The sequence below is a fragment of the Oryctolagus cuniculus genome, chromosome 12, assembly GCF_964237555.1.
Source record: "Oryctolagus cuniculus chromosome 12, mOryCun1.1, whole genome shotgun sequence".
Taxonomy (NCBI): domain Eukaryota; kingdom Metazoa; phylum Chordata; class Mammalia; order Lagomorpha; family Leporidae; genus Oryctolagus; species Oryctolagus cuniculus.
In genome coordinates, this window is record NC_091443.1 from 91,417,031 (window position 1) to 91,443,740 (window position 26,710).

Genomic DNA, 26,710 nt, shown 5'->3' on the forward strand with positions numbered 1-26,710 from the left:
TGGGCAGGTGGGTTCCCAGGGCTCCCAGCAAGGCCCTCGCATCCTCTCCCTCCTCAAGGCAGGCAGGAGTAGGAGAGTGGGCGTGCTCCCCGCGTGCCGTCCTGGGGCCATCGGTGCATACTGGGGTGCCGCTAATGTGGAGGGAAGAACCTGCATGTAAACCCTCCTCTTCCTCCCCAGCGGAGGCGCATGCACCTGTCAGAGGCCGATACTGAGGGGTTGGGATTCGGGTCTTCTCCCAGCCACTGGCCCTCTGCAAACTGCAGCCCCTCTGAACCCCTGTACCACACACAGTGAGGACTGTCTGCCTGCTGTAACTGCCGACAGGCAGACCCCCCCAGGTAGGAACAGCGTCATCGGGGGCTAAGTCCCTCCTCAGGCCCCGGCCCGAAGTCACAGCAGCCACAAAGCACCAGAAAGCAGAGGGCCCACCGGAGACCTGTAGGCATTCTGTAGATGAGGTTTGCATTGCACTGTATACAATGGAGACCAACTTCCTAGCATACTTGCATTGACTACGCAAAAGGAACAAAATACACACGAAGAATTAAAAGCACACCTAAAGTCTGTCCTGAATTAAGAGGAAGTCAGCATCCGTGTTAGGAAGTCCTGGGTGACGTCACAAGCGTGTATAGTTTATTCAGTCAGCTCACGCTCACGCTGACAGAGAGGCTCAAGTCCCCCAGTGAGTAACATGAGGGCGACAGGTCAACAGAGCCTGCCCCACTGGCCGCAGCGGGGTCTTGCTTGGTGTCCAGCGCCCCTCTGGCATGCATGTGTGGTTCTGCAGCTTTGCCTTAGCCTTGTCTGCACACACCTGCTCCCCTCCCCCACCCCGGCCGGCCAGGGGGCTCCTGGAGATCAATGACTGGTCCCCTGGACCTGCTGCACACGGCACAGGGAGGTGTTGACCTTGTCCTTCAGGGCTGACTGCTGAGCCCCAGGGAACTGTGTGTGAAGGGGACTGTCCCAGGGACAGCTGGCAGGCTGCAGAGAGCGCTTCTGCCACTGTCCCCACCCCTTCCTTCCAGAAATCCGGTTTGGCCACCCTCTTGGTTTCCTGTTGAATGGAAGTGACCTCCCAGAGCAGGTCCACAAGCACTCCTCCCACACCCCAGCCACTCTTTGTTTCCAGCAAATTCCTTGAATGCTAAGGCTCTGCAGTTCCTTTTCCAGCTGTGAACCCGGGGCTTCTCCCCAGGCTTGGGGCAAAGTAGAGCCAGAAGCAGAGAGGCTGTGCTGGGAAAGGGGTCTTTCCTGAGACTCTTTGGCCATGGTGACAGGTGCGACACACGGCCCCCGGCCCCCTCTGCACCACACCAGCCAGGCTAAGCTGCTGCAGTGTCCCCACGCTGCCCAGACTCACACATGCTCATCACTTTTTCTGTCCCCTCTCCCCTCCCCACAGCCCCCACCTGTCTTTGCAACCTTGGCCCAGGGTCCACTCTCTCTAACCTTGTTCCTCCCAGGGTCCCTGGCCCGACTCCACCCATGGAGGCTCCCTGCACCACCACCCCCCATCCCCAGGCTGATTTTTGTTTCAAAAGGGCTTGCATGATGGCCAGAAATGGACCCCTACCTTGGTCAACGTTTTGGCACCAAGGGCCAGACTTTGGGTGGGCATGCGTCATCTGCCAGCCACAAGCTGGAGCAGGACAAACCCTGCATGTTCTGTGTCACGGGTGGAGGCTTCAGGAAAGTTGGCCTGAATGGAAGAGAGTGATTACTGAAGGGGAGAGGGAGGGAGAGGAAAGGGGAGAGGGAGGCAGGAGCACAGTACCCAAGCACAGGTGGACAAAGTAACCCTGAGTGCTCCTGGGCACAGTGGGGCGACCCCAGGCCACAGGGACTGTCACGTGCCTCACGTGCGAATGGAAGAGAGAGCCTCGGAGGCTCCACACTGGGCTGAGCATCTGGCCGAGCCGTTGGGACCCCAACATCCCGTGTCTGAGCAGGTTCCAGTCCTGGCTCAATCCTGTTCTAGCTTCTCGCTAGTGGAGCCCAACTGTTGGACCATCACCTGCCTGCTGCAGCCCCAGGTAAACGTTGGCAGGAAGCTGGAGTCCGGAGTGGAGTCAGGACTCTGAGCCAAACACCCTGATGTGGGAAGTGGGCGTTCTGAGCAGCATCTTTAAAAAATTATTTATTTGAAAGGCAGAGAAAAAGATCTTCCATCCGCTGGTTCACTCCCAAAATGGCCACAGTGACTGGAGTTGGGCCAGGCTGATGCCAGGAACTTGGAGCTCCATCCAGGTCTTCCACGTGGGCGCAGGACTTGGACCACCCTCTGCAGCCACACAGATTTGTAACCACTCTGTGAAATGTCTACCCCATCAAAGCATTTTTTAAACATTTTAAATTTATTTGTTTGAGAGATGAGAGAGAGTGATCGAGCACTCCTATTCCCAAATTCCCACAAGGAAGCCAGGAGCTGGGAACTCACTCCGGGTTTCCCGCGTGGGTGGCAGAGGCCCAGTCACTTGAGCTGTCACCACTGCCTCCCAGGGTGCGCATTGGTAGGAATCTGGAGACAGGAGCCAGAGCCGGGTACTGAACCCAGGCCCTCCAAGATAGGAGATGGTTAAATGCTCACCCCAATAAAAACAGTTTTTAAGATGTTTAAGGATATGGAAATGCTAACTAACCTGATTTGATCAGCCATTGTATAAATATCAGATTATCCCACTGTATCCCATAAATATGCACAATTAAAATTTTTAAATGCAGCACAAGGTATCCATAAACAGAATTCAGTGTCCCCAGACACCTTCTTGCCAGCATTTTTTTTTTAAGATTTATTTATTTACTTGAAAGTCAGAGTTACAAAGAGAGAGAAGGAGAGGCAGAGAGAGAGAGAGAGAGAAAGAGAGAGAGGTTCTTCTATCCACTGGTTCACCCCCCAATTGGCCGCAACGGCCAGAGCTCAGCAGATCTGAAGCCAGTAACCAGGAGCTTCTTCCTGGTCTCCCACCCGGATTTAGGGGCCCAAGCACTTGGGCCAGCTTCTACATCTTTCCCAGGCCATAGCAGAGAGCAGGATCAGAAGTGGAGCAGCGGGACTCGAACTGGTACCCACATGGGATGCCAGCACTGCAGGTGTCAGCTTTAACCACCATGTCACAGCCCATCCCCTCTTGGCCTCTTTCCACCTCTTTGCATCCAGCAGCTTCTAGAGCTTCCAACACAAGTGCAAACAAAAGTGACCAACCAACAGGACAAGAGATGCCCGCTGTTTCTAAGAACCAAGAAGAGGCAACTCCAAACAACAGTGAGAAGTTGTGTTTGGCCCACCAGATGGGCCACTACAATCAAGTTTTTGAAAGGTGTAGTTTTTGGGGTTGGCGTTGTGACCTCCTGGGTTAAGCTGCTGCCTGTGACTCCTGCATCCCATATGGGCTCCAGTCTGATTCTCGGCTTCTCCACTTCCTATCCAGCTCCCTGCTAATGCACCTGGGAAAGAATCAGAACTTGGGTCCCTGCACCCATGTGGGAGAACTGGAAGAAGCTCCTGGCTCCTGGCTTTAGCCTGGCCCATCCCCAGCCATTGCAGCCATCTGGGGAGTGAACCAGCAGATGGAATATTCATTTGTCTCTCTCTCTCTCTCTCCCTCCCTCTCTCCCTCTCTCCCCCTTTCTCTCTTTTTCTCCCTCTCTCTCTGTAACTCTGCCTTCAAATAAATAAATAAACCTTTTTTTTAAAATAGGGGTAAGAGCATCCCTTTTGGGTGAAACAGAGTGAAGTGTGTTATGCGTGTGTACACCTAACCCAGGCATTAGTGTCCCCACTGCAAGCAGCACCTTCCCCCGCTGCCTTCGGGGGTCGGAGGTGCATGTGTCTTGCTGGTGATGCCTGAGTCGCATACCCAGTAGCGTGTCCCTGCCTTCCGGCCATTTGCAGCCCAGTCCTCAGCGCTGACCAGCCCTGCACAGGGGCTGTCAAGGAGAAGCCACAGGGCATGGGGGGCCCCCTTTATGTCACTTCCTCTCCCCCATCCTGCCCTACCCCAGCCTGAGGACTGCCAGGGAGGGTGAGGCTCTCCTGGAAGGCTGGGGGCACCCAAGGGAGAGGTTACATTTGAAACCGTCCTCCACTGGGAAATGTTTCCCGGCAGTTTTGGGACCAGACCGCTGCTCCTAAGGATGACCCTACCTCCTGAGCCTGCCTTTCTCACGCTACAGCCTCCCAGGCGACAGGTGCACCCGCTGGGTCTTTGGGGGACACACGTGAGGAAAAGGCTCATTTCTGCAGTCTCAGGAGGAGGCACCTTCCCGAAGGGGTTCCCTTCGTGGTGCCCAGTTCCCAGCCATGCTCCTTGGCCCTGGGCTCTGCCTTTGGCTGCTGTCTTTCCTCCCATCCTTTCCTCCCTCCCTCCTTGCTTTTTAGTTTCAATTTAAAAGAGAGACAACAAGAGAAAGAGAGCAAGATGCAGACAGAGAGACACAGAGAGCTGTCATCCACTGGTTCACTCTCATGGCCCTTCAGGACTGGTCCAGGCTGAAGCCAGGAGCCAGGAACTCCATCCAGGTCTCCTGCATGGGTGGCAGGGACCCAAGCACTGAGCCATCACCTGCTGCCTCCCAGGGTGCACATTAACAGGAAACTGGATTGGAAAGAGAGGCGGGACTTGAACCCAAGTACTCTGAAAATGGGATACGGGCGTCCCAACCATTGTCTTAGGTACTAGGACAAATGCACTTTTAAAAAAATGTATTTATTTAGGTAAAAGGCAGATAGAGAGTGGGAGAGGAGACAGACCCAGGGGTGGGGGGAGAGTTCCCATCCACTATTGCCCTTGACAGCCGAGCCAGAAGCCAGCAATTCAATCCTGGGTCTCCTGTTGGGGCGGGGAGGGGAGCAGCAACCCGATCACTGACCTGCTGCCTCTCAGGGTGTGAATTAGCAGGAAGCTGAAATCGAGAGCGGAGCTGAGCCTTGATGCTCGCCAGTCCAAGATCTTGGGATGCAGACGTCCCGGGAAGCATCTTAGCCACTGCCCCTAACACCTGGCCTTTCTGGCTGTATTTAACACGCTCTGCCTCCCATCAGTGGTCTTTAGTATTGTAGCCCAGCAGCTGATAGGACCCCAAAGTATGCCCCTAATGTTGGTCCTGTAGGGCGTGTCTGCATTTTCTGCAGAAATGGTGTTGCCATGAACATCTTCATACCTGGAGATTTTTGCTTATATCCTACAAGTGAAGTTACGCGGTCAAAGAGTGTTAATAAATATGGCTAGATTGCCAAGCCACTTGCCGAAGAACGCCACTGATTTCTGTAATACTACCAAACACCGACTGAGGCTTTGGTCCTGGCGTCACCTTGCTAGCAGGTGGCTATTTTAGCAGATTAGCAATGGCACCTCGGAGCTGGTTCTGCTGTTCCTCCTTCCTAGCGAGGATGGGGTTCAGATTTTCAAAAGGTCTGTTTGAAAGGGGTCTTAAGCTCTTGCCCTGCGTGCACCTGCTGCCCCGCCCTGTTAAACCACAATCAATAGTAGCAACGATGACAACGATAGCACTGAGAGTCCCTGAACTGTCACCACGGTGCTCTCACTGGATGCTACGCGCGGGCGAGCCGGGGCAAAGATCCCCACGTGAAAATGACACAGTTGAATCTGCAGGGTGCAGCGTGCATGAGAGAAGCTCACGGGGGCTGATGGGAGTGATCAGAGGACAGGCGGGGCTGGGGCGCGGGGATTCAAAGGTTGCCCAGAAACAACACTGAGGCCGCCTGGTCTCTCCTCCGCTGCTCTCCGCGCACCACCCTGTCTGCGGATGATGTCTTCCTGCTTTTTCAGCAGCAGGCACAAGACTTGAAGTCCCAACGACAGCCAGGCTCTGCCCATCTGATGAGCCCCACCCCAGAGCCCCTCACCCCAGCAGAGCCACGGCCAGGTGCATTTCCCACTGCTGGGGCATCCAATCTGGGTCAGGGACAGAGTTAGGGCACGAGGCCAGGTGGCGCAGACACAAGAGCTGGGGCTGAGCAGAGCGTTGACAGGGCTAGAAGCTGCTGCTGGGTGGTCCTCGCTCTGCCTAGACTGCGGCAGTCACAACACACCAGGAGGAGTGGTTCTCGGGTTCCAGACTTCGCAGAGAAAACCGTCCCACCCTGGGACATCCCCAAGACCTCACCCAGGCCCTGCCCAGGAGGCTGATCTCAGGAAGCCGGGTGTCCCAGGGAGGGGGCACCTGTCAGCAGGGGCTCCTCCCGGCCCTGCCCACCCCTGCTCAGCCCACGGACCCCCTCTACAGGTGCGGATCTGGGAGATCCCCGAGGGCGGGCTGAAGCGGAACATGACTGAAGCCCTGCTGGAGCTGCATGGGCACAGCCGGCGCGTGGGGCTGGTCGAGTGGCACCCCACCACCAACAACATCCTGTTCAGTGCCGGCTACGACTACAAGGTGCACAGTTGGGCGCGCGGGTGGCCTCTGTCGGGGGGCACAGGGACGGGGGGGGCCTTTGGGGGACTCACAGGGAGCACGGCTATTTCCTGTTGTCTCATCCGTTCCTTTGCTTGCTCGCGCATTCATTCATACTTGCTCATTTATCCATTCACATTTGCTCGATCAATCATTCATTCATTCATACGCAACTGAGCCTGTCCCACCATGGCTGGAGCCTCTTTCCTGCCTCCTCTGATGACCCTTCGTGGCCGCTGCTCTCTCCTGGGAGGGAGAGGAAGCAGACAAAGCTGCGGCAGGGGAGGAAGCGCGCGCCCGCCTTCACCGGCGCCGTGCACGCTGCAGAGATGTGCCGGCCACCCGGGACGCACCCAGGAACTCTGTCCTTGTGGGCTAGGGAAACAGAGTCCAGGCTGGGGCTGGGACTGGGACCTGACCAGGGATATTGATGGGTTTGGGTGGCAGGAGGGCCCTGCCTGGGGCTGGGGGGTCTCTCTCAGGCTGGTGGGGTAGGGACCGCAGCAAGGCTGACCCCCATCCCTCCTGCGCATCCGCCCTCCTCGCAGGTCCTCATCTGGAACCTGGATGTGGGCGAGCCGGTGAAGATGATCGACTGCCACACGGACGTGATCCTGTGCCTGTCCTTCAACACGGACGGCAGCCTGCTCACCACCACGTGCAAGGACAAGAAGCTGCGCGTGATTGAGCCCCGCTCCGGCCGGGTCCTGCAGGTGGAGCTCCATGTTGGTCTCAGCTGGACGGGAAGGTGTGGGGTCCTGGGCTCAGCTTCCAGCCAGGCCCGAGGCACAGGCCACGGCCATCTGGCCCGAGCTGCCCTCGGCTCATAGGAAACCCACCGTGCTCTGGGCGGGGGGGGGGGGTTCAGGATCCTTTCCTGCTCCACCCCACCCCACCCCCACGGCAATGCCCCCCTCCTTCTGCCCCCCTCCTTCTGCCTGCTCTGGTGACACCATGCAGCACGTGTGTGTCCAGGCGTTGCTAAGTCCCACACGGACCCAGAGGAGGGGACTTGGAGCCGTCCTCAGAGGCAGGTGCAAGTGGGGAGGCTGACGGTGAGCTGAGCCTCACTTTTGCTCTCCTGGGTGTTCATCTGGAGTTTGTCTCCTGGTGCTTGACCTGGGCGTGCTTGTCCTGCAGGAGTCCAGTGTTGCACGTCTACCACCGCGAGCGGTCTTCAGGGAGTTCATGAGAAAAAAAAAAATGCATGCTGCAAAAAAACAGACGCATGGCTTGCAAAACGTTTTTGCAGCAGAGCAAACTTCCCGTGAACTTTGTGAGGTCTCCTCGGACCGCACATCGTGATAATCACGGTCGCGGGTGCCATTCGTATCAGCCGCTTTCCCAGGGTGCTCAGGACAGCCCTCTGCCCCGGGAGCTGTCGCTCCGCCCATTTTACACGTGGTAACTCTGGGCCTGCAGAGGTGTCGACTGGCAGCACAGGAGGAGCTGCCATGGAACCCCAGGGGCCGGGCTGACCGGGCAGGACGGCAGCGCAGACAGAACCCAACCTCCAGCCCACACACGGGGACACAAGTCCAGAAAGCATGGGGGACCTCTCCCGGGGACGCTGCTCCAGCCCCCTCTGGCCCCTGCCTGACCCGAGGCTGACTCGCCTGGAGGAGGAGGGCCGTGTGCTAGGAGGACAAGGAGCCCCGGGCTGGCCGGCAGAGTTAAGAAGGAGTCGGCATCTGAGCCCCGTGTGCTCCGTCTTCCTCCATCCATAGTGGGGCTGCCGATCCATTCCAGCCCCGGTGCCAGTGCCTGGCACGCAGCAGCCCCTGATGGACTCTTGGTCCAGGGTAGCCGCCCCCTGCCCTGTCGCCGGCTGCTCTCACAAAGCACACGGAGGCTGGCTGCCTGGGCTCCCAGGGCTCCGGTGCGCCCAGCCTCTGTGTTACTTTCCTGGGGCTATGTTAACAAATGACTACAAGGAGGGGGCTTCATACAATGGAAGGCCAGTGTCTCAGAGTTCCGGGGGCCAGAGGTCCCAGATCAGGGCGGCAGCAGGGCCTCACTCCCCACCCGAGGGTGGAGTCCAGAACAGGTGCCTTCTGCCTGCAGCTGCTGGTGCCTTCGGCTCTTCCTGCCAGACTCCGCCCCTGCAGCCTCATCTCCTCCTGCGTCTGCACCTTCTGCTCCGACAGTTAGGGTACTCGCCTCTTCTCAGGGTCCTTAACTTGGTCACGTGTGCCAGGACCCTTTTCTTCCCCCTCCCCTCCCAGAAGGAAGTATTCCCAGGGCCCAGGGATGAAGACACAGACAATCGTTGCCAGGAGCAGCCCCCTAGCCCATCACAAGTGCCGGGGGCCCTGGCTCACCTGCTCTCTGTGTGCCCACCAGGAGGCAAGCTGCAAAAACCACAGAGTGAACCGGGTGGTGTTCCTGGGGAACATGAAGCGGCTCCTCACGACGGGGGTCTCCAGGTGGAACACAAGACAGATCGCCCTCTGGGACCAGGTCAGCCATGGCGCCTGGGATGGATGGCCCTCCGAGACCAGGAGGCTGCAGTGGGCGGGGCGTTCTCACACTGGGGAGCCTAGATTGGAGCTCATGGCATCTCTTGCTCCCCAGGCAGGGGCGGTGAGGTTTGTGGGGTGAGTGCCCCGGGGTGTCCGGTCCAGGCGGAGGGTGGGAAGAGATGTCGGCTCACCGGACGCTGGAGGGATGGGCTCACAGAGGGGGTCTCCGGGGGTCTCAGCCCTGGCCCCATCCTTGTGTGGCGAGTGGATAGGGCAGAGCCATCCTGGCTGGAGCTGGGGTGCTGTCCGAGAGCCTCGCAGGTGCAGAGTGGGTCTCCATTTATAGCACAAGCGTGCGCTGGGACTCTGTCCCCTAGTGGGTCCACTGGGCTCGGGAGGCCCTCAGGCCATCCCTTCCTGAAGGTTCCTCTGACCCCACAGGGCAGCCAAGTCAGTGTTTTTACACCAAGGGAGCTTGGCTCCTCTGCCCCAAACCCTCTGCTTTTGTCAGCATTCATCTGTGCGGGTGCTCAAGGCCAGGCCTGGCTAGCTGGACTCTGGGCTGGACCTGCGGGGTCATGGGCACCCGCGTCTGGTCTCCTCCCGGAGCAGAGGCACGAGGTGCTCAGTGCTCTGTGTGACCTCAGGAAGGCCTGTGTCCCCCTCTCTTAAACAAAGGGCTGGGACGAGGCGGGTTGCACGGCGCAGGCCTGCAACTGCAGGTCTGCGTTCCCAGCAGAGCTGTGGAGGGCACAGCCGGGCAGTGCGCATGCGCAGTGGAGGAAGGGCCGAGGGCAGAGGAGCGGCTGGATTTGGACTAAGCGAAGCAGCCTTGGCGCTGGGACGTGACATCCTCAGAAAGTCAGGAGCCTGGGCTGCCACAGCCAGCTGAGGAATCAGAGCCTCCAGAGGCGGAGCTTGGTACGGAAGCCCTTCGCGGGGAGGGGCACTGGGCACAGCTGTTAAGCCACAGCCTGGGATGCCAGTGTCCCATATCAGAGGTCTAGCCTGTCCCATATCCGAGGTCTAGCCTCCTGCTAATGCACCTGGGAGGCAGCAGGAGATGCCGCCAGCCATGTGGGAGACCCAGATTGAGTTCCTGGCTCCTGGCTTTGGCCTGGCCCAGGGCTGGCTGTTGTGAGCATTTGGGGAATGAACCAGCAAATGAGTGAGTCTCTCTCTCTCTCTCTCCCTCTCTCCCTGTCAAATAAAATAAATTTTTCTTTTTTTAAAAGCAATTTAAAAGTTTTTAAAATTTATTTGCAAGGCAGAGTTAGAGAGGAGTAGAGACAGAGAGATCAATCTCCCATCCTCTGGTTCACTCCCCCAAATGGCTGCAATGGCCAGGACTGGGTCAGGCCAAAGCCAGGAGCCCGGAGCTTCTTCTTGGTCTCCCACCTGGGTGCAGGGGCCCAAGAACTTGGGCCATCTTCCGCTGCTTTTCCAGGCCACAGCAGAGAGCTGGATTGGAAATGGAGCAGCCGGGACTCAAACTGGAGCCCATACGGGATGCCGGTACTGCAGGAGGAGGATTAACCTGCTATACCCCAAAGCCGGCCCCCAATAAACAAATTTTTAAAAGAAGGCCTTCAAGGGCCGGTATCCAGCCAGCCACCCCTGCAAGTTCTCTCACTTTTTCCAGCGTTGGGGCTGAGAGCTACATGGGGATGCAGGAAGCAGTGTGTCGGGAAGTGATACTCGAGAAAACCGAGCCCTTCCCACGGCCCCGGCCACTCGTCACCTCCAACTTTGTGCTGTCCTGTAGTACAGGCTTGCAAACATCTACGGGGACCTTTTAAACTTGTTTTTAAAGATTTATTTATGTATTTATTTGAAAGAGTTACAGTGAGACAGGGAGAGTCAGAGAGAGGGAGATCTTCCATCTGCGAGTTTACTCCCCAAATGACGCAACAGTTGAGGCCGGGCCAGACCAAAGCTAGGAGCCAGGAACTCCATCCGGGTCTCCCACTTGGTTGGCAGAGGCCCAAGTACTTGGCCATCATCTGCTGCCTTCCCAGGGAGTCAGATCGGAAGAGGAGCATCAGGGATTCGAACCAGGTCTCCAGTATGGGACGCCGGCATCACAGGTGGTAACAACTTACTGTGTGCGCCACAACGCCAGCCCCATCTGCAGGGACCTTGACATGCAGGAGCTGGAGCTCCAGGGGTCCTGCTGGGATGTGGGCGGTGACATTGGGCCGTCCTGCCTGGACGTGGGCTCACTGCCCCTCCCCCACGCATACAGGAGGACCTGTCCATGCCCCTGATCGAGGAGGAGATCGATGGCCTCTCTGGCCTCCTGTTCCCCTTCTACGACGCCGACACCCACATGCTCTACCTGGCTGGAAAGGTAGTGGAGTGGGGAGGGGACCCTGCCCCCGTTGCGCCCCTGCTGCTGCCACAGCCCCCTAAAAGGAGCCCGCTGGCTCTCGGCAGTGTCCCCTGACCCAGCGGGGGGCGGGCCTCACCCTCTTCCGCCACTGGCTGTCACTGAAATGCTGCGACTGGGAGCTCCTGAAAGATGGAAATTGAAGTGGGGTTGACACTGGGCAGAGCTCAAAGCTGAAGTGCAGGCCAGGACTAGGGATGGGCTTAGACACCTGCCACACACCCATGGCCCCGCCCAGCCCACCTGCACCTGCCAGGTGTCCCCCTATGGCACAATGCGGGGTGGTGGTGGTGGGGAGAGGGTCTCTTCAGCAGCCCCTGGGCCCCGCCCTCCCTGCACTGACTCACCAGCCACTCTCTGCCCCGGCAGGGGGACGGAAACATCCGGTACTACGAGATCAGTACGGAGAAGCCCTACCTGAGTTACCTCATGGAGTTCCGGTCCCCGGCTCCACAGAAAGGCCTGGGTAAGGGCCCAAGGCTGCACCTGTGAAGCGAGGGCACCTCCCCTCCTCCCCGCAGAAGAAAGCAAGACGGGCTGGGACCTACGGTGCTACCCCCGTGACGTCAGCAGTCCCCCGCCTGCCTGTGCGCTGTATCCTCACTGCCCGGGGCATGGTGGGGCAGGGGTGGGGTGGGGAGGGGGCGACTGAACCCACAGTGGCTGTGACATGATGGGGGGAAGGTCAGAGCGGGGCCTAGACCCGACCCCGTGGGCACCTCTGGGAAGCCAGGGCCAGCAGCAGCGCCATTCTCACCGTGGAGGACGGGTAGATGTTCCGGGAGACCCATGGCTGCAGCCTGCACTCTGGGATTCTTGCACCCAGCTCTAGAGAGGGCTTGGGGGTTGCTGGGCGGAGGGGAGTCAGGCCAGGTGGTCCTCAGCCCTACAGTCTCCCACCACTCAAGTCTTGTCGTGAAGCTGTGCGATGGGTGGCTGCGCTCCCACAGTTGGGCGCAGCGCCCCCCAGCGGAGCCGCTCGTCAGCGGATGTGCCCCCTTCAGAGCGCATGGGATCTGTGGATCCCTGGATCCCTCTGTGGATCTGTGGATCCCTCTGTGGATCTGTGTCACAGACAGGGTCTGCCTCGGGAACTTACAGCTGGATGAGCCCAAGAGCCCATCTCCATGGCCAATGGCAAAACAGAGGCCCAGGATCTCTGGGGCCCCAGTGGCTGCTCCAGTGGTTTCACCTTGCCCCTAGCCCTGTCACGCCCGCTTCTCACCATCACCCCTTCCTTGGATCCTATCAAAACGCAGCCTGGACTTTGGAGCTGCCTGGGTTTTCATTCTGGCTTAGACTGTGTGCTGCATCCCTCCAAGTCTGTCTCCACATCTGTAAATTGGGGAAAGGCAAGCCCCCCTTGCAGGGCTTTTGGAAAGCTAGGAGACTGTGCCCACAGCACCTGGCTCCTTCCTGCAGCTGATCCACAGACACCCACGGGTACCAGACCCTGCCTGCTGGACCCAGGGCCACAGTGAGGCTCGCACTGCACTAAGGGGAGGACAGGAGATAAACAGATGGGTTCTAGGCAGACAATCTCGTGGGGCGAGACAACAGAGTGGCTGGCAGCTGCTTGAGACGGGGGAGGTGGTCAGGGAGGGTCTCTCTGTGCATCTGATATCTCAAGCTGAGATCTGAAAGGCAGGAGGGGAAGAGTAATCCTGCAGGGGAGATCATCAGTGCAAAGGTCCTGTGGCCAGGACGAAACTGGCATGCTCCAAGATCTGAGGGGAGGTCGGTGTGGCTGAGCATGGAGGAGACTGCACAACACAGCCAGAGATGGGGAGGGTAACAGTCAGGGGCCGAATCCCATGGGATGCAGCAAGCAACAGGCAGAAGGAGTTTGGGTTTTACCGGGCAGTCGTGGGCCGGTGGGTGAGAGACGGACTGTCACTTTCTGATTGCTCTGGCTTAGGGAGGCAGGGAGACCAGCGGGGAAGCAGCTGGGGGCTTTCAGGCAAGGGAGGGGGCACTGGATGAGGAGACACACCCAGGAGATGTTTAGGAGGCAGGGCGGTCAGCAGGCCTGGCCGAGGTTTCAGATGAGATGGGGTGGGGTGAGGAGGAGAGGAGAGGAAGCGAGGATGACCGCCTGTCCTCGCCCTGGACTCAGAGAAGTTAAAGTAGCTGACCCCAGGGTGGCCACACAGTGGAGGCAGAACTCAAGCCCAGGTCTGCAGGCCTCCAGTCCCACCCGGGGAACCATCACACCCCTCCCCCGTCACGCCCCTCCCCCATCACGCCCCTCCCCCATCACGCCCCTCCCCATGCTGAGCAGCTTTGTCCGGGAGCAAAGCTTTGACCCTCCAGCAGGCTGAGGTGGAGCCCCACTCAGGTCCCCATCACTTGTGCCCCTGATGTGACCCTGGGCACCCCCTTGTCCTCCGCCCCTCAGAAGCCCCCTCTGTAAAACGAGAGGACTAGATTCAAACACCTCTGCCGTCCCAGTTCTGAAAGGCCCAGGTACAAAGTCTCCACCCTGGGGAGGCAGGGCTGGCACGAGGATAACTGAGACAGAGCCTGGGTCAGGAGACCCCAGCCCACCCCCTGCCCTCTGCCTTCTGAGGCTGAGAGCGTCAGGGGGTCGGGTGCTGCCAGGAGGGTCCCAGGCCCCCGCGGACTGCGTGTGCCTGTCCCCAGGGGTCATGCCCAAACACGGCCTGGACGTGTCGGCCTGCGAGGTGTTTCGCTTCTACAAGCTGGTGACGCTCAAGGGTCTCATCGAGCCCATCTCCATGATTGTGCCGCGGAGGGTGAGTCATGCCTGGCTCCCCCACCCCGTTCACTCCTCCCCCCCTGCTCGCCACCACCGGGCCCAGGGGGTGCAGACGGCAGGCCCACTTTGGAGCAGTGGCGGGGAGATGCTCTCGGGTCAGAGGGGGGCGTTGAGGGCAGAGAAGTAAGTGGCATGGCGGGAGGTCCGGCCAGGCAGCAAGCCCCAGCTGCCCACTCTTTTGCTCCTCCCCCTGCAGTCGGATTCCTACCAGGAAGACATCTACCCCATGACGCCAGGCACGGAGCCAGCTCTGACCCCGGATGAGTGGCTGGGGGGCATCAACCGAGGTACTGCAAGGGCTGGACTCTGCAGGAGGGTTCCGGGGCTGCACCCGGGCCTCTGGCCTGGCTTGGCTTGCCACAGTTCCCCTGGCGCAGGCTCCCTCCTGACGCCCCTCCCCCATACCCCGCCAGGCTGCCGAAATCCCCATCACTTGCGCCCCTTGAGCTGAGACTTCTCCTTGGCTTCCTCAGATCCCGTGCTGATGTCTTTGAAAGAAGGCTACAAGAAGTCATCGAAACTGGTATTTAAGGCTCCCGTCAGAGAAAAGAAGAGTGTCGTAGTCAACGGCATAGATTTGCTAGAAAACGTCCCGCCCCGGACGGAGAACGAGGTGAGAGCCAGACCTGTGCATTTCAGCCTGGAGGCCCGCTCCACTCCCGGGCGTGTTGCTCTCCGTGACAAATGCCACAGTCACCTGCGGCCGGCTTCCGTTGCCTTTGACCCCGGTAAAACAGAGGCCGGACGTGACGCGGATACCGGCTCCCCAGCCCTGCCGGACCGCCTAGCTGCTCACCCACAGGGTTGTGCCTCTCCTCTCCTCGCAATTCCATTCCGAATTTCTGCTGTCCTCTGGGGTCACAGGAGGCCCCGCCCACTTCACCTTCCTCGCTGGAGGGACAGTGAAGGGTTCTGGCGCCGCCTGTCTTTGTGGAAGAGGCTGGGTGTTTGTAAAAGTGCCCCGTGCAGCATCTGGAACAGGGGCCAGTTCGTTCAGGGACAGCTATCACCAGGCCCCATCCCTGTCCCCAGAGTCATCTCCTTCCACCCCACAGCCTGTCCTTTGGGGGCCGGTGCCGTTCAGCTCAGCCAGGATTCTCAGGATGCCAGCCACGTGCCAGGCCCAAGGCCCAAAGCAGCTGAACCCTGGACGGCTGCAGGGAGCCATCTGTCTCAGGATCCTGGCTGTGCCGCTTCTCGGGTTTCCTAGGAACACTTCCTCCTGGTGAAATGGTGCCGCGAAATGCTGGGAATGTCAAAGAGGTGACCCCTAAGTGTTGAGCGCTCTTTCCGCTCAAAGGGAGGGGCCACCTGCATTAGCTGCCTCTTGCTGCGGTACAACTGACCCAGAACTCAGTGACCTAAACCCCTACACCGCTGCGACCTCCCAGTTGCCGGAAGCGTCTGCGGCTCCAGCAGAGTTCCACTGGCAGCCGGGGCTGCAGTTGCATCCGAAGGCTCAACTGGGGAAGCGTCAGTGTGGTTGTGGGCAGGAGTGAGGGGGCCATGAGCAGCAGCTTCCCATGGGTCCCATGGACTCTCCCCAAGGGGCAGCCCACAGCCGGGAAGTTGGCCTGTCCCGGGGCATGGCAGCAAGCGAGGGTGTCTAAGGGAAAAGCCACAGTCTTCTATCCGAATCTTGGAACTGGCATCCAGATTCTGTCCAGTGAAGCAAGCTCCTAAGTCCAGCCCACCCTTGAGGGCAGGCAGTAATAACCTGGGGGCAGCCAGCGCCACGGCTCGCTAGTCTAATCCTCTGCCTGTGGCGCCGGTACCCTGGGTTCTAGTCCTGGTTGGGGCGCCAGATTCTGTCCCAGTTGCTCCTCTTCCAGTCCAGCTCTCTGCTATGGCCCGGGAAGGCCATGGAGGATGGCCCAAGTGATTGGGCCCTGCAACCACATGGGAGACCAGGAGGAAGCACCTGGCTCCTGGCTTCAGATCGGCGCAGTGCGCCGGCCGTGGCGGCCATTTGGGGGGTGAACCAACAGAAGGAAGACCTTTCTCTCTGTCTTTCTCTCTCGCTCTCTCACTGTCTAACTCTGCCTGTCAAAATAAATAAATAAATAAATAACCTGGGAGCGATCTTAGCAGTGACCTGCTCCATCAACTTAAGGTAAAACTTTTTAATAAGAATCAGGCTGTTCTTGACCTCTGAGATCTTAAGGCGAAGATTGACAAGTGGCCAAGAGTCGCCACAAATACGCTTTGTGTGCCCATGTGGCAAGATGCTCAGATTTCTCGGGCCAGAGGAGGTCACGTAATAAATGGGATTTGCTTCCAAGCCGTTCCTGAGGGAGGGGCTGGGAGGGGCTGTGCAGGGGAGTGGGGGGCAGTGGTGAAGCAAGAGCAGACACAGATTCTTTGCTGATGCTGGGTGATGGGGCACTTGAGGGTTCACGATGCAACTCTTTTTTTTTTGACAGGCAGAGTGGACAGTGAGAGAGAGACAGAGAGAAAGGTCTTCCTTTGCCGTTGGTCCACCCTCCAATGGCTGCTGCGGCCGGTGCACTGCGGCCGGCGCACCGCGCTGATCCGATGGCAGGAGCCAGGTACTTATCCTGGTCTCCCATGGGGTGCAGGGACCAAGCACTTGGGCCATCCTCCACTGCACTCCCTGGCCACAGCAGAGAGCTGGCCTGGAAGAGGGGCAACCAGGACAGAATCCAGCGCCCCGACCGGGACTAGAACCTGGTGTGCCGGCACCGCTAGGTGGAGGATTAGCCTAGTGAGCCGCGGCGCTGGCCCACAATGCAACTCTTTCTGCTTCTGTATCTAGTTAACGTTTTCCATTTTTTTTTTTAAAAAAAAGCTCCCTTTTTAAATTTTTTTATTTTTTAAAGATTTATTTTATTTATTTGAAAGGCAGGGTTACAGAGACAGAAGGAGAGAGGGAGAGCAAGAGAGATCTTCCATCCTCCACTGGTTCACTCCCCAGATGGCCACAATGGCCAGGGCTGAGCCAATCCAGAGCCAGGAGCCAGGAGCTTCCTCCAGGTCTCCCATGTGGGTACAGGGGCCCAAGGACTTGGGCCATCTTCTACTGCTTTCCCAGGCCATTAACAGAGAGCTGGATGGGAAGTGGAGCAACTGGGCTCAAACCAGCGACCATGCCCACATGGGATGCCAGCATCGCAGGCAGCAGCTCAAGCGGCTGCACCTCGATAGCGGCCCCCAAGTGCCCTACTTTTTGAAGGTAGTGATACATGGACATATGTGGATTGCTGCAATAGCCCAGGTGGGCAACAGCAAGGCCCTGAACTTGGTTCTGGCATGGGGTGGGGAGAAGGCACCGTTGCACAGAAGTTAAATCAGATGACAACTAGCCATGGACTTGTCTCTGTGAGTCAGAACTGAGAGCCGGCAGGGAAGTTTGAAGGGGCTCTGAGCAGGCTACACAGATGCTGTGATGCGTCCCTGTCCTGGGGAAGACCCCTCCTGAGATCCTGTGGAGTTTGGGTTGCCCCCAGTCTGCACCCAGGGTGCCCCAGTCTGCTGTGGGCAACCCGGCAGGAAGCGTGGCTGTGAATGGGAGACACGGGATCCCGGGGTTAGGAAACCACTGATGATGGTGTGACGAGGAGGAAAAGACCCAGGCTTGTCCAGCTCGACATGAATTGTACCTCAGGAAGCTGTATTTTGACAAAAGCAGACCAAAAGGGGGAAAAAACTATGCAAAGAATTTTCTGGACTTGGAAGGCACAAGAATGTATAGAATGATCCAGTGTGTCACTTCTTGGCCTCTTGGGTAAGGTAAGTGTGGAATGATCCAGTGTAAGGACCGTAGCGCGCCGTCCTTTTGAACAGAAGTAGCCAGGACTGGAGTGGGCATTGGGAGGCAGCAGGTTCACCACCATGTGCAGTGCCGGCATCCCATCTCTCAGTGCCTGGTTCGAGCTCCGGTGGCTCCACTTCTGATCCAGTTCTCTGCTCATGCGCCTGGGAAAGCAGCGGAGGAGGGTCTAAGCACTTGGACCCCTGCCACTCACATGGGAGACAAGAATGGAGCTCCAGGCTCCTTGCTGGCTTCCGCCTGGCTCAGCCCTGGCTGTTGTTACCATTTGGGGAGTGAACCAGCGGATGGAAGGTATCTCATCTCTCTTTCTCTCTCCCCCTCTGCTTTTCAAGTAAAGAAGTCTACTTTTTTAAAAATAATTTAAAGGAGGAATCCTAAAAATGATACATGCATTCTTTAAACCCTGATTTTCATTTAAAACATAAAACACAAAACATATGCACGGCTTCATCGTATTTTGTTGCAACAGACCTGCTCTGGACGAGACCTTCCCGGGTGGAATCTGCCATGTCTTTGTCACATCTCCCTCCACTGCAGGCGTTGGGTTTGCTGCTTTTAGGTGGAACAAGAACTTAAAGTACCAGAAAGCAAAGCCCTGGTTTTCACCATGTTTTCCCCAGGCTTTAATTGAGACAGGTGACCAGGCATCACTTCCTGCTGGTACACTTCATAGTGGTGCAGAGTTCTGTGAGTTTGCACCACGCACACGCAAGCAACACGCGGAATGTGCACCAACCTGTTGCGGTTCGAGCCATGTCTGCCTCATCACCTGGATCAAGATTTTTCTAAAGCATTTAACTCAGTTCTTTTTAAAGATTTATTTATTTATTTGAAAGGCAGAGTTACAGAGAGAGAAGAAAGAAAGAGAAAGAGAAAGAAAGATCGAGAGATCGATCTCCCATCCGCTAGTTCACTCCCCAAATGGCCACAACCACCAGAGCTGGACTGATCAGAAGCCAGGAGCCAGGAGCTTCCTCCAGGTCTCCCACGTGGGTGCAGGGGCCCAAGGACTTGGGCCATCTTCTACTGCATTCCCAGGTGCATTAACAGAGAGCAGGATGGGAAGTGGAGCAGCCGGGCCTCATATACACATGTCAGCGCCTCAGACAGGCGGCTTTACCTGCTAGATCAAAGCACCTGTCCCCAACTCAGTTTTTATGTAAATTCTCTCTTCCTACCCCTTTCATCCTTTTATAACCTAGTTAATTAAGTTCCCCAACAGCAATTCACACCAGGGAGTCGGAGAGCACACAGGGGACTGCAGGTCTCAGCCAGAGCCTCTGGGCAGCTGTGCTTAGTCTGGGGGTCGTTTCAGTGCAGGTCTGCACAGCCACCCCAGGAAACGCATCACCGCCCAGCACCAACGTCCATGTTGCTGTCGGGGCCACACCGCACCAGGGAGCAGACCAGGCTCCAATCCAAGCCCTGAGCCTCCCTGAGCAGAGATGGAGGGGTATAGGGGGTTCCATCCAAAAGGGTAAAAAGAGCAGGGATGGGGAGTAGCATTGTGGTGTCGAGGGTTCGAGTCCCAGCTGCTCCACTTCTCATCTAGCTCCCTGCTAGCACACTTGGGAAAGCAGCAGAAGACAGTCCAAGTGCTTGGGCCCCTGCTACCCATGTGAGAGACCCAGATGGAGCTTCTGGCTCCTGGCTTTGGCCCAGCCCAGCCCTGGCAGTTGCGGCCATGTGGGGAGTGAACCAGAGGTTGGAAGACGTCTTTGTCTGTGTCTCTCCTTCCCTCTCTCTCTGTAACTGCGCCTTTCAAATAAATAAATTTTTAAAACAGGGAAGAGAAAAGAAAATGCTAAAAAAGAGAGAGAGAGAGAGAGAAGAAGTCCTAGGTTTGGTCCCTTGAGGGTGTAAGCTTGGGAAATTTGGAAAACTGGACCGTGCAGCCTCGCTCCTGCCTCGGGTACCCAGCATCTATGAATGTGGCTGGGCCAGGACAGGGGACGGTGGAGAAGAGGATGAGCGGGCGGGGAGCCTAAGGCGGGGCAGGCAGGGGGGAGGGGAGGAGGGCAGGGGCGGGGCGGGGCGAGCGTGGGGGCGGGAGACACCCCCCCACACTCCCCTTCTCACCCGCGCGCTCTCCGCCCCCAGCTCCTCCGCATGTTCTTCCGGCAGCAAGACGAGATCCGGCGGCTGAAAGAGGAGCTCACCCAGAAAGACATCCGCATTCGGCAGCTGCAGCTGGAGCTGAAGAACTTGCGCAACAGCCCCAAGAACTGCTAGCTCCCGCGGGGGCTGCCGGCCGAGCTGACCCCTTACCGTCCCCTTCTCCACCGCCCCCAGAGACAGAGCCAGGACTGGAGCCGGCCGTGAACCGGAAGCAGACCTTTGAACTTCTGACCCCGCCTCTCCTGGACGCCCCTAGCGGGCAGCCCCTTTCGTTGCCACAGCCCCCGCCCCCGGCGCCCCCTGGGACCAGGCCTCCCCTCTGCGGGGTGAGGACCGCAGACTCTATGGACAGAGGAGGAGGCGGGGCCACAGCTAGACTTAGAACTTGAACTTGGCCCTCCCGCAGGGGAGGGGACTGCAGGCCCCCTGAGCCCTCCAGCGTCGCTCTGTCTCTCCCCGCCCCCGGCCCCCTTGTCTTCAGGGAATCCAGAGGATGCTCTCCAAGGCCATAATGACCCCTTGCCTTCCCGTGATTCTGCTCAGAGCTCTTGCACACCCTTTTCCCACTTAACTGGTGAGCCAGGCAGGGCAGGCTCACGTGACAAGTGACAGAACTGAGGGTCCCAGAGGGGAAGCGACTTACTGAGTCACCCAGCAGGTCAGGCCCAGGCCCCTGGCTGTCCGGTCCCCACTTCCCAGGGCCTTGCCAACCCTACCATGGGCTTCCCCAGAAAGGACTGGAAGCCACACCTCCCGTCTGCCCAACACCGGCCGTGCCAACATGCCACACTGCCCGTTGAGGCCCCTCACGTGTCCACACCTTCTGCTTCTGCTCGTGCCCCCGGGGGGCTCCCCCTGAGATGAGGCCTCTTCCTCCTGGCAGCTGAGGCTGAGAAAGGTGGAGCCTGGCCCTGGGGCAGGCAGAACAGGGCTCCCCGGTGGCTTCCGGGCGTGCACAGCGTGTCCCCCACTCCGCGATCTCAGCCACTTCCAGCCTTAGCCCCGTGGAACGACCTCGGTCACTCGCATCCGTACAGCACTTTAACGTTTACACGGAGGATCTCACCGAGCCCCACGTCTGCGGAAGCCCAGGGGCGCACCCCACCTTGGGACGCTGCCGCGTTGCATGGGGTCTCTCCACGTTTCCCTTCTGTTTTGTTTTTCCTTCTTTCTCTCCGCCTTTCATTTCCACTCCATGCAGAGCCCAGAGTCACTGTTCTCAGAAAAGTCACAGTTTGGGGGGCGAGATCTGAGGATTAAGAAACGGGTGTCCACGCTTCACTCTCTGGAGCCAGGAGGTACCTGCTGCGCTGTAGCCACGCCTGCTTTGCCCTGGCCACCCTGCAGGACAGCCTGTGTGCAGAGGCCAGGTGAGCTGGGCAGGGAGGAGCCCCTCACCCCTCCAAGACCCCTGCCCCTCTCCAGCCGGCTCAGGCAGGGTCTCTGCCCCCAGCCCACAGATGGACTGCATTAGCTCTCATCTCCCCACCACACACCTCCACGCTTTTTTTTTTTTCTTTCCCACTGACCTCGTGGTCTTCTGTGATTATTTATGCTGCCTCCTAAGGATAGAATTGAAATAAAAAGTTTTCAACTTATCAGACCCCCTTGTGGCTCGTTGCTCTTGGTCACCGTGGTCTCTTTGCTGGTCAGCTTCCCAATCCATGGCCCCAGGTTCCTTTCTGGAAGCGCAACCCATGTCTGTATAGAAGTAATTCCACACTTTCATTCATCTCAGCCCTGCTTTGGGCCAGATCGCTCTTTGCCTGGGGGATGTCCTGTGCGAGGTTTCCCTGGCTGCTGTCCGTCAGACGCCAGAGCAACCTCCGACAACTGGAAACGACCGGAGATCCTGCCCCACGTCCCCTGGGTGTCAAAACCAGCCCTGGCTGGGAACTGCCGCCCCACAGCTGTCCGAAGATGTTGTGCTGGGGTCTGAGAGACACCTGTGTAGCACACTGCTGCCACCCAGCACCACCCATGAGGCACAGACACCCAGCTCCCTGACCTCCAATTGGCAGGTTCTAGTGTGAGTCCTGCATTCTAGAGAGTGCTCGGGCCTGGGGCAGTGGGGAGGTCCCGGCTCTGGGTTCCTAGCCAGGCTCGGAGCTGATCAGTCTGTGCTGGAGCAGGGCTGGGCCCACTGTGACACAGGGGAAACCTGGAGAGGAGCCCTCAGAAGGCACCAGGGACACATAGGAAGGGAAGTGGGCACATCTTAGCGAAGGGGACAGAGGAGGAGAGGATGAAGGGCTGCAGCAGTGGGCGGGACGCTGGGAGGAATGACGAAAGCCCCACCCTGCCCCACACCTGCAGGGCTGTGTAATGTTGAGTAAGCCACTGTCCTGCTCTGGGCTGTGCTTTCTCCACCTACAAAGTGAAGCGGGGCTGTAAGGATGCCTGCGTCCCACACCAAGCGCCTGGCTCCCACTCCTGGCTTCTCTGTTAATACAGAACCCGGGGGCAGTGGTGATGGCTTGCAGAGTTGGGTTCCTGCCATCCACCTGGGACACCCGAATTGAATTCCCAGCTTCTGGCTTTGCCCTTGGCCCATCCACGGCTGTTGTGGGCATTTGAGGGGGCAAACCAGCAGATGGGAGAACTCATTCTCTCTCTCTTTTTCCTCTCCTTTCTCTGCCACTAGCCACTAAATAAATCAATCAACAAATAATAACTGCAGGACTGGGACCATCCCTTGAGTTCCTTCCTGGTCCGAAGCATCAGGTTCCCACGGTCCGAGCAGTGGAGAAGATGGCCCAGGTCTGCCCACCAGCTGACATGGCTGGTGCCTAGGCAAGGGTGTAGGAAAGGACTTTGGCTGCATGCGAATTTGAACAAGGACACCCCTGGAATTCCTTGAGTTGAAAAGAAACCTGGCCTTGGAGGATGTGGGAGGAAAAGGATTCGGTTGCCTGGGAACAGGTGACTGGACAATGCAATCTTCCTACTCTGAATTCTGTCCCACCCAACCCCCAGCTCTGCACCCAAGCAGGCCTCCCTTCAATCATTATTTATTAGGGGAAGCTGCCCAAGGTCAAGGTAGAGTCACTCCACCACCCCCTCCCTGCACATGCCCTCCACCCCCAAAGCCCATTTTCTCCACTGTGTCTGTTGAATCCTCACTGGCTGGCTCCACGTCCTTAAGTTCTTTGTATACTAGGACACACTGTGTCCCCCTTGTGTGCCCCCGCTCCCTCTGCCAAGTGTGGCTTTGCTCACCCCATAGCTCTTGTCCCCCGGGTGATGCCAAGCGCCGATCCCGCGGCCCTTCAAACCTCCCGCACTGCCACACTCCTTGCCGGCTGTTGGCTCCCTGCCTTGCATTGGGTAAGGACATGTCTTGGGCTGAATGCCAGACCTCTGTCTCCCATGGAGGCAGCAATGGTGCCTTCCTGGGCATGCCTCCCCTGACACCTCGTTGGAGTTTCAATTCTATTTAGCACAGTACCCAGGGATCAGCCAGGTACTGGGGTGCTGGAGGTGCCGCTGCCAGTGGCCTGCCTGTCTGTAGGCATCAGATCATCCAGCAACACACAGAGCCTGGGGAGGCTGGGTTGGGCTCCCTGCTCAGCACGCAGCGGCGGGAGTAGGCGGTCATCCGGGCACCAGCTAACTCCTGGGGCGTCCTCCAACAGCCTCCTGAGATCCCAAGGCGGGTTTGGGCATTTTTAGACACTCTCCTGGTGCTGGGCAGGCATCCCAGACTGCCAGTGGGCCGTGCAGAACGTGGCTGCCGCTTCTCTGTGGGAGATGACTTCATATCGAAAGCACCCCCACCGCAGGGCCCCGCCCCCAGCGCTCTTGCTGGGAAGGGCTGGGTGACAGTGATGGTGATGGGTCGCCTGGAGCAGAGGCAGACTCCTCAGCCACGGTGCCCCTCCTCCCCAGCCGGGCAGCCTGGGGACCGCGGGTCTGCAGTGCGGGGAGGGGAGAGGCCCCTGCCTGGGAGGTTGGCAGAAGCTCCTGGTTCTCTGTGGATGCGCGTTTCCTATTTGGGCACAACCTGCCGTGTGTCTTTCCTTGGCATTTTCATTCCATCACAAGCACAAATGGGTCAGCCTTACGCAGAGGGAAAAGGTGAGCCCCTGTGGGTACAGGGGGTGTGGGGGAGGAGTTTTAGGGAGGCCCTCTCTGGAGCCTGGCTGTGGCACTGCCCGGGAGCCCCCTGCCAGCACACAGTCCCCGTGGGTCAGGCACTGTCTCTGTCGGAGCCCTCTTCTCACACAGGTCCCCGTGGGGTTTTGTTGCTCCCGCAAATGGGGTGAACAGAGGGAAGGGGACATGGGGACAATGAAAAGGGTGGCCCCTCAAGGCAGGGGGCTGGGCGGGGGGGACACACTGAGGATGGAGGTCTTGAATTTCAAGGTCACAGTAATCACAGCAAAATTCCAAGAGTTTGCTGGAAACTTGAAGGCAGCCAGCAGGTGGCAGATGATGGCCTTTCGTTCTTCCTGAGCCGGTCCCTTCTGCCACTCCCCACCCCGCCCCAGAAGGAAGGGCCCAAGTCCAGGCACCAGACCTCAAGGCAAAAAAGCATCAGATCAGCACGGTGTGCCGGCTGCAGCAGCCACTGTGGGGTGAACCAACGGAAAAGGAAGACCTTTCTCTCTGTCTCTCTCACTGTCCACTCTGCCTGTCAAAAATAAATAAATAAATACAAAAAAAAAAATAAACCAGCATCAGGAACATCCCAAGTAGAGGAGGGAGACCCCCCCAGGGGGCAGCCCCGTGCCCTGCCACCCTGGAGGTCAGCTGTCCTCAGGGAGCTGCCAGAGGAGCAGTGCACCTGTCTCAGCCTCTTTGCTCGGCTGCTGCAGGCCCTGCCTCCCTGCCTGGCCCAGCCTGGACCTGCTCTGTGGCCCTGAGCCCACAGGGACAAGCATAGGAAGGGGCTCTTGCTTTCTGGAGAGTCTGCAGTCCATGAGGCTTGGAGTAAGAAGATGACAGGAGGAAGAGCCCGAAAGGGAAGAGAAGGGCAGAAAGGGAAGGCAAGGGGGCTGCGGAGGTCCAGGCCTGCTGCTGCAGCCCGGGGGTCACAGCCCAGCCCAGCCTGGGGCTCACCGGCTCCAGCCACACTGTCTCCAGGAAGCTACTGATGAGAGAAGCAGGAGCACTTGTCCATGGTCTCTGCTCCTCACGCACACGTACAGCCCAGGGGACAGGGGAAGAGGGTGGCTCCAGTTCAAGGAAGCCCCAAATCCTGGCCCTGGGAGGCTGGACTCCACTCCCCACCCCTGCCCTCAGCAGCCAGGGAGGGGCTTGAAAAGGAGCAGATGCCCACCTCCGCCTGTTTCTGTGGGGAGGGGCTGCAGGGGGACGTTCACCCAGGGACACCAGGTCCAGAAGGGAGTTGAGCGTGGTCAGGGCAGACGGAAGAGAGCTGGCTGAGATAAGACATTGGCCTTGACCCCAGGCAGGGGTGGGAGGGGGGAGGTGAGAGGAGGGAGAGGGAGGGAGGGTGGTTGGGGAACCCCTAGGAATGGTGACAGAGCTGCCTTCCTCCCGGCAGGGACCTTGTTCGTTGTCCCTTTAAAATCGCCACCACCAGCAGAGACCCAGAAGAGTGCTGGCGGCAGCTTGCTTAGTCCTCTGGCTACCTGAAACAGGAAGATCCGGTCTTAGGACACTTGTTAGGTCCATTTGGCTTTAATCATAGTTATCTGAAAGGCAGAGAAACAGAAAGAGAGGCAGACATCCCATCTGCTAACTCCCTGCCCAAATGCCCACCACAGTCAGGGCTATGCCAGGCTGAAGCCAGGAGCCAAGAACTCAAACTGGGTCTCCCACGTGGGAGGCAGGGACCCAGGGTCTTGAGCCATCACCAATAGGAACCTGGGTGGGAAGTAGAGCCGCGACCGGATCCCAGATACTGCAGTAGGGGATGCCAGCAGCCAGAGCAGTGGCTTGAGCGCTCAGCCAAGTGCTTGCATCTTGGTCGGGTCCTTTTGTCACTGAGAGACCTGGCTGTCCCTTGGGGCTCCTTAGCAATGTGAGTTGAGAACTCTGCTTTCCCCAGGGTCTCCCACCCTCCCTTATCCTGCCCTCCCCACCCCCCAGGGTACCTGAAATCCACACAGTTGTCCCAAAGTCACTTGTAATAATAGTGAGAACACGTTGTTGTTGGCTTTGAGACAGTTTTCATCCAAAAGTGTCCTATGAAGTAGTTCTCAAATGCCTTCTTTGTATCAGCTATTGTCCTAGATGCTGGAACCAATGGAAACAAAGGAGATTCAGCCCGTTTATAATTAAAAATTAAAAATCTGTGCATAACACAGAGAGATGTCAGGAAGCACTGGCATTTTTTAAAAAACTTTTTATTGACTAAGTTTACTTATTTGGAATGCAGAGAAACACCTGCCGGTTCACCCCCTAAAATGCTAACAACAGCCCAGGGCCAGGCCAGGCTAAAACCAGAGTCCCAGAACCCTCTCCGGTCCCTCACACAGTGACAGGGACTCATGTACTTGAGCTATGTTCTGCTGCCTCCAGGGTACAGCATAGCAGGAAGCTGGAATCAGTAGCAGGGTCAGGGCTTGCAGCCAGGCACTCTGATATGGGATGCGGGTGTCCCAGGGGCATGGTAACTGCTGAGCCAATGTCCTCCCCAGAACTGACATAATTATAGTGATTATCTCAGGGTAATGGGACAACAGGTGAATTCAATGTTGTTGTTGTTTTTTTTTTAAAAAAGATTTATTTATTCATTTTAAAGTCAGAGTTACATAGAGAAAGAAAGAAGACAGAGAGAG

General features: G+C 58.0%; 1 protein-coding gene across 1 annotated transcript in view; it reads left to right on the forward strand.

The window, feature by feature from the left end:
* CORO2B (coronin 2B) overlaps positions 1-21,559 on the forward strand; it is a 122,734-nt gene extending 101,175 nt beyond the window's left edge. The window contains exons 4-12 of the mRNA XM_051841569.2: positions 6,253-6,402; positions 6,969-7,133; positions 8,764-8,880; positions 11,128-11,232; positions 11,641-11,737; positions 13,915-14,027; positions 14,247-14,337; positions 14,524-14,663; positions 19,944-21,559. Of these exons, the coding sequence (XP_051697529.1) occupies positions 6,253-6,402; positions 6,969-7,133; positions 8,764-8,880; positions 11,128-11,232; positions 11,641-11,737; positions 13,915-14,027; positions 14,247-14,337; positions 14,524-14,663; positions 19,944-20,075 (1,110 nt within the window). The 3' untranslated portion in view covers positions 20,076-21,559. The remainder of the gene's footprint in view (positions 1-6,252; positions 6,403-6,968; positions 7,134-8,763; positions 8,881-11,127; positions 11,233-11,640; positions 11,738-13,914; positions 14,028-14,246; positions 14,338-14,523; positions 14,664-19,943) is intronic.
* The last annotated feature ends 5,151 nt before the right edge of the window (positions 21,560-26,710 follow it).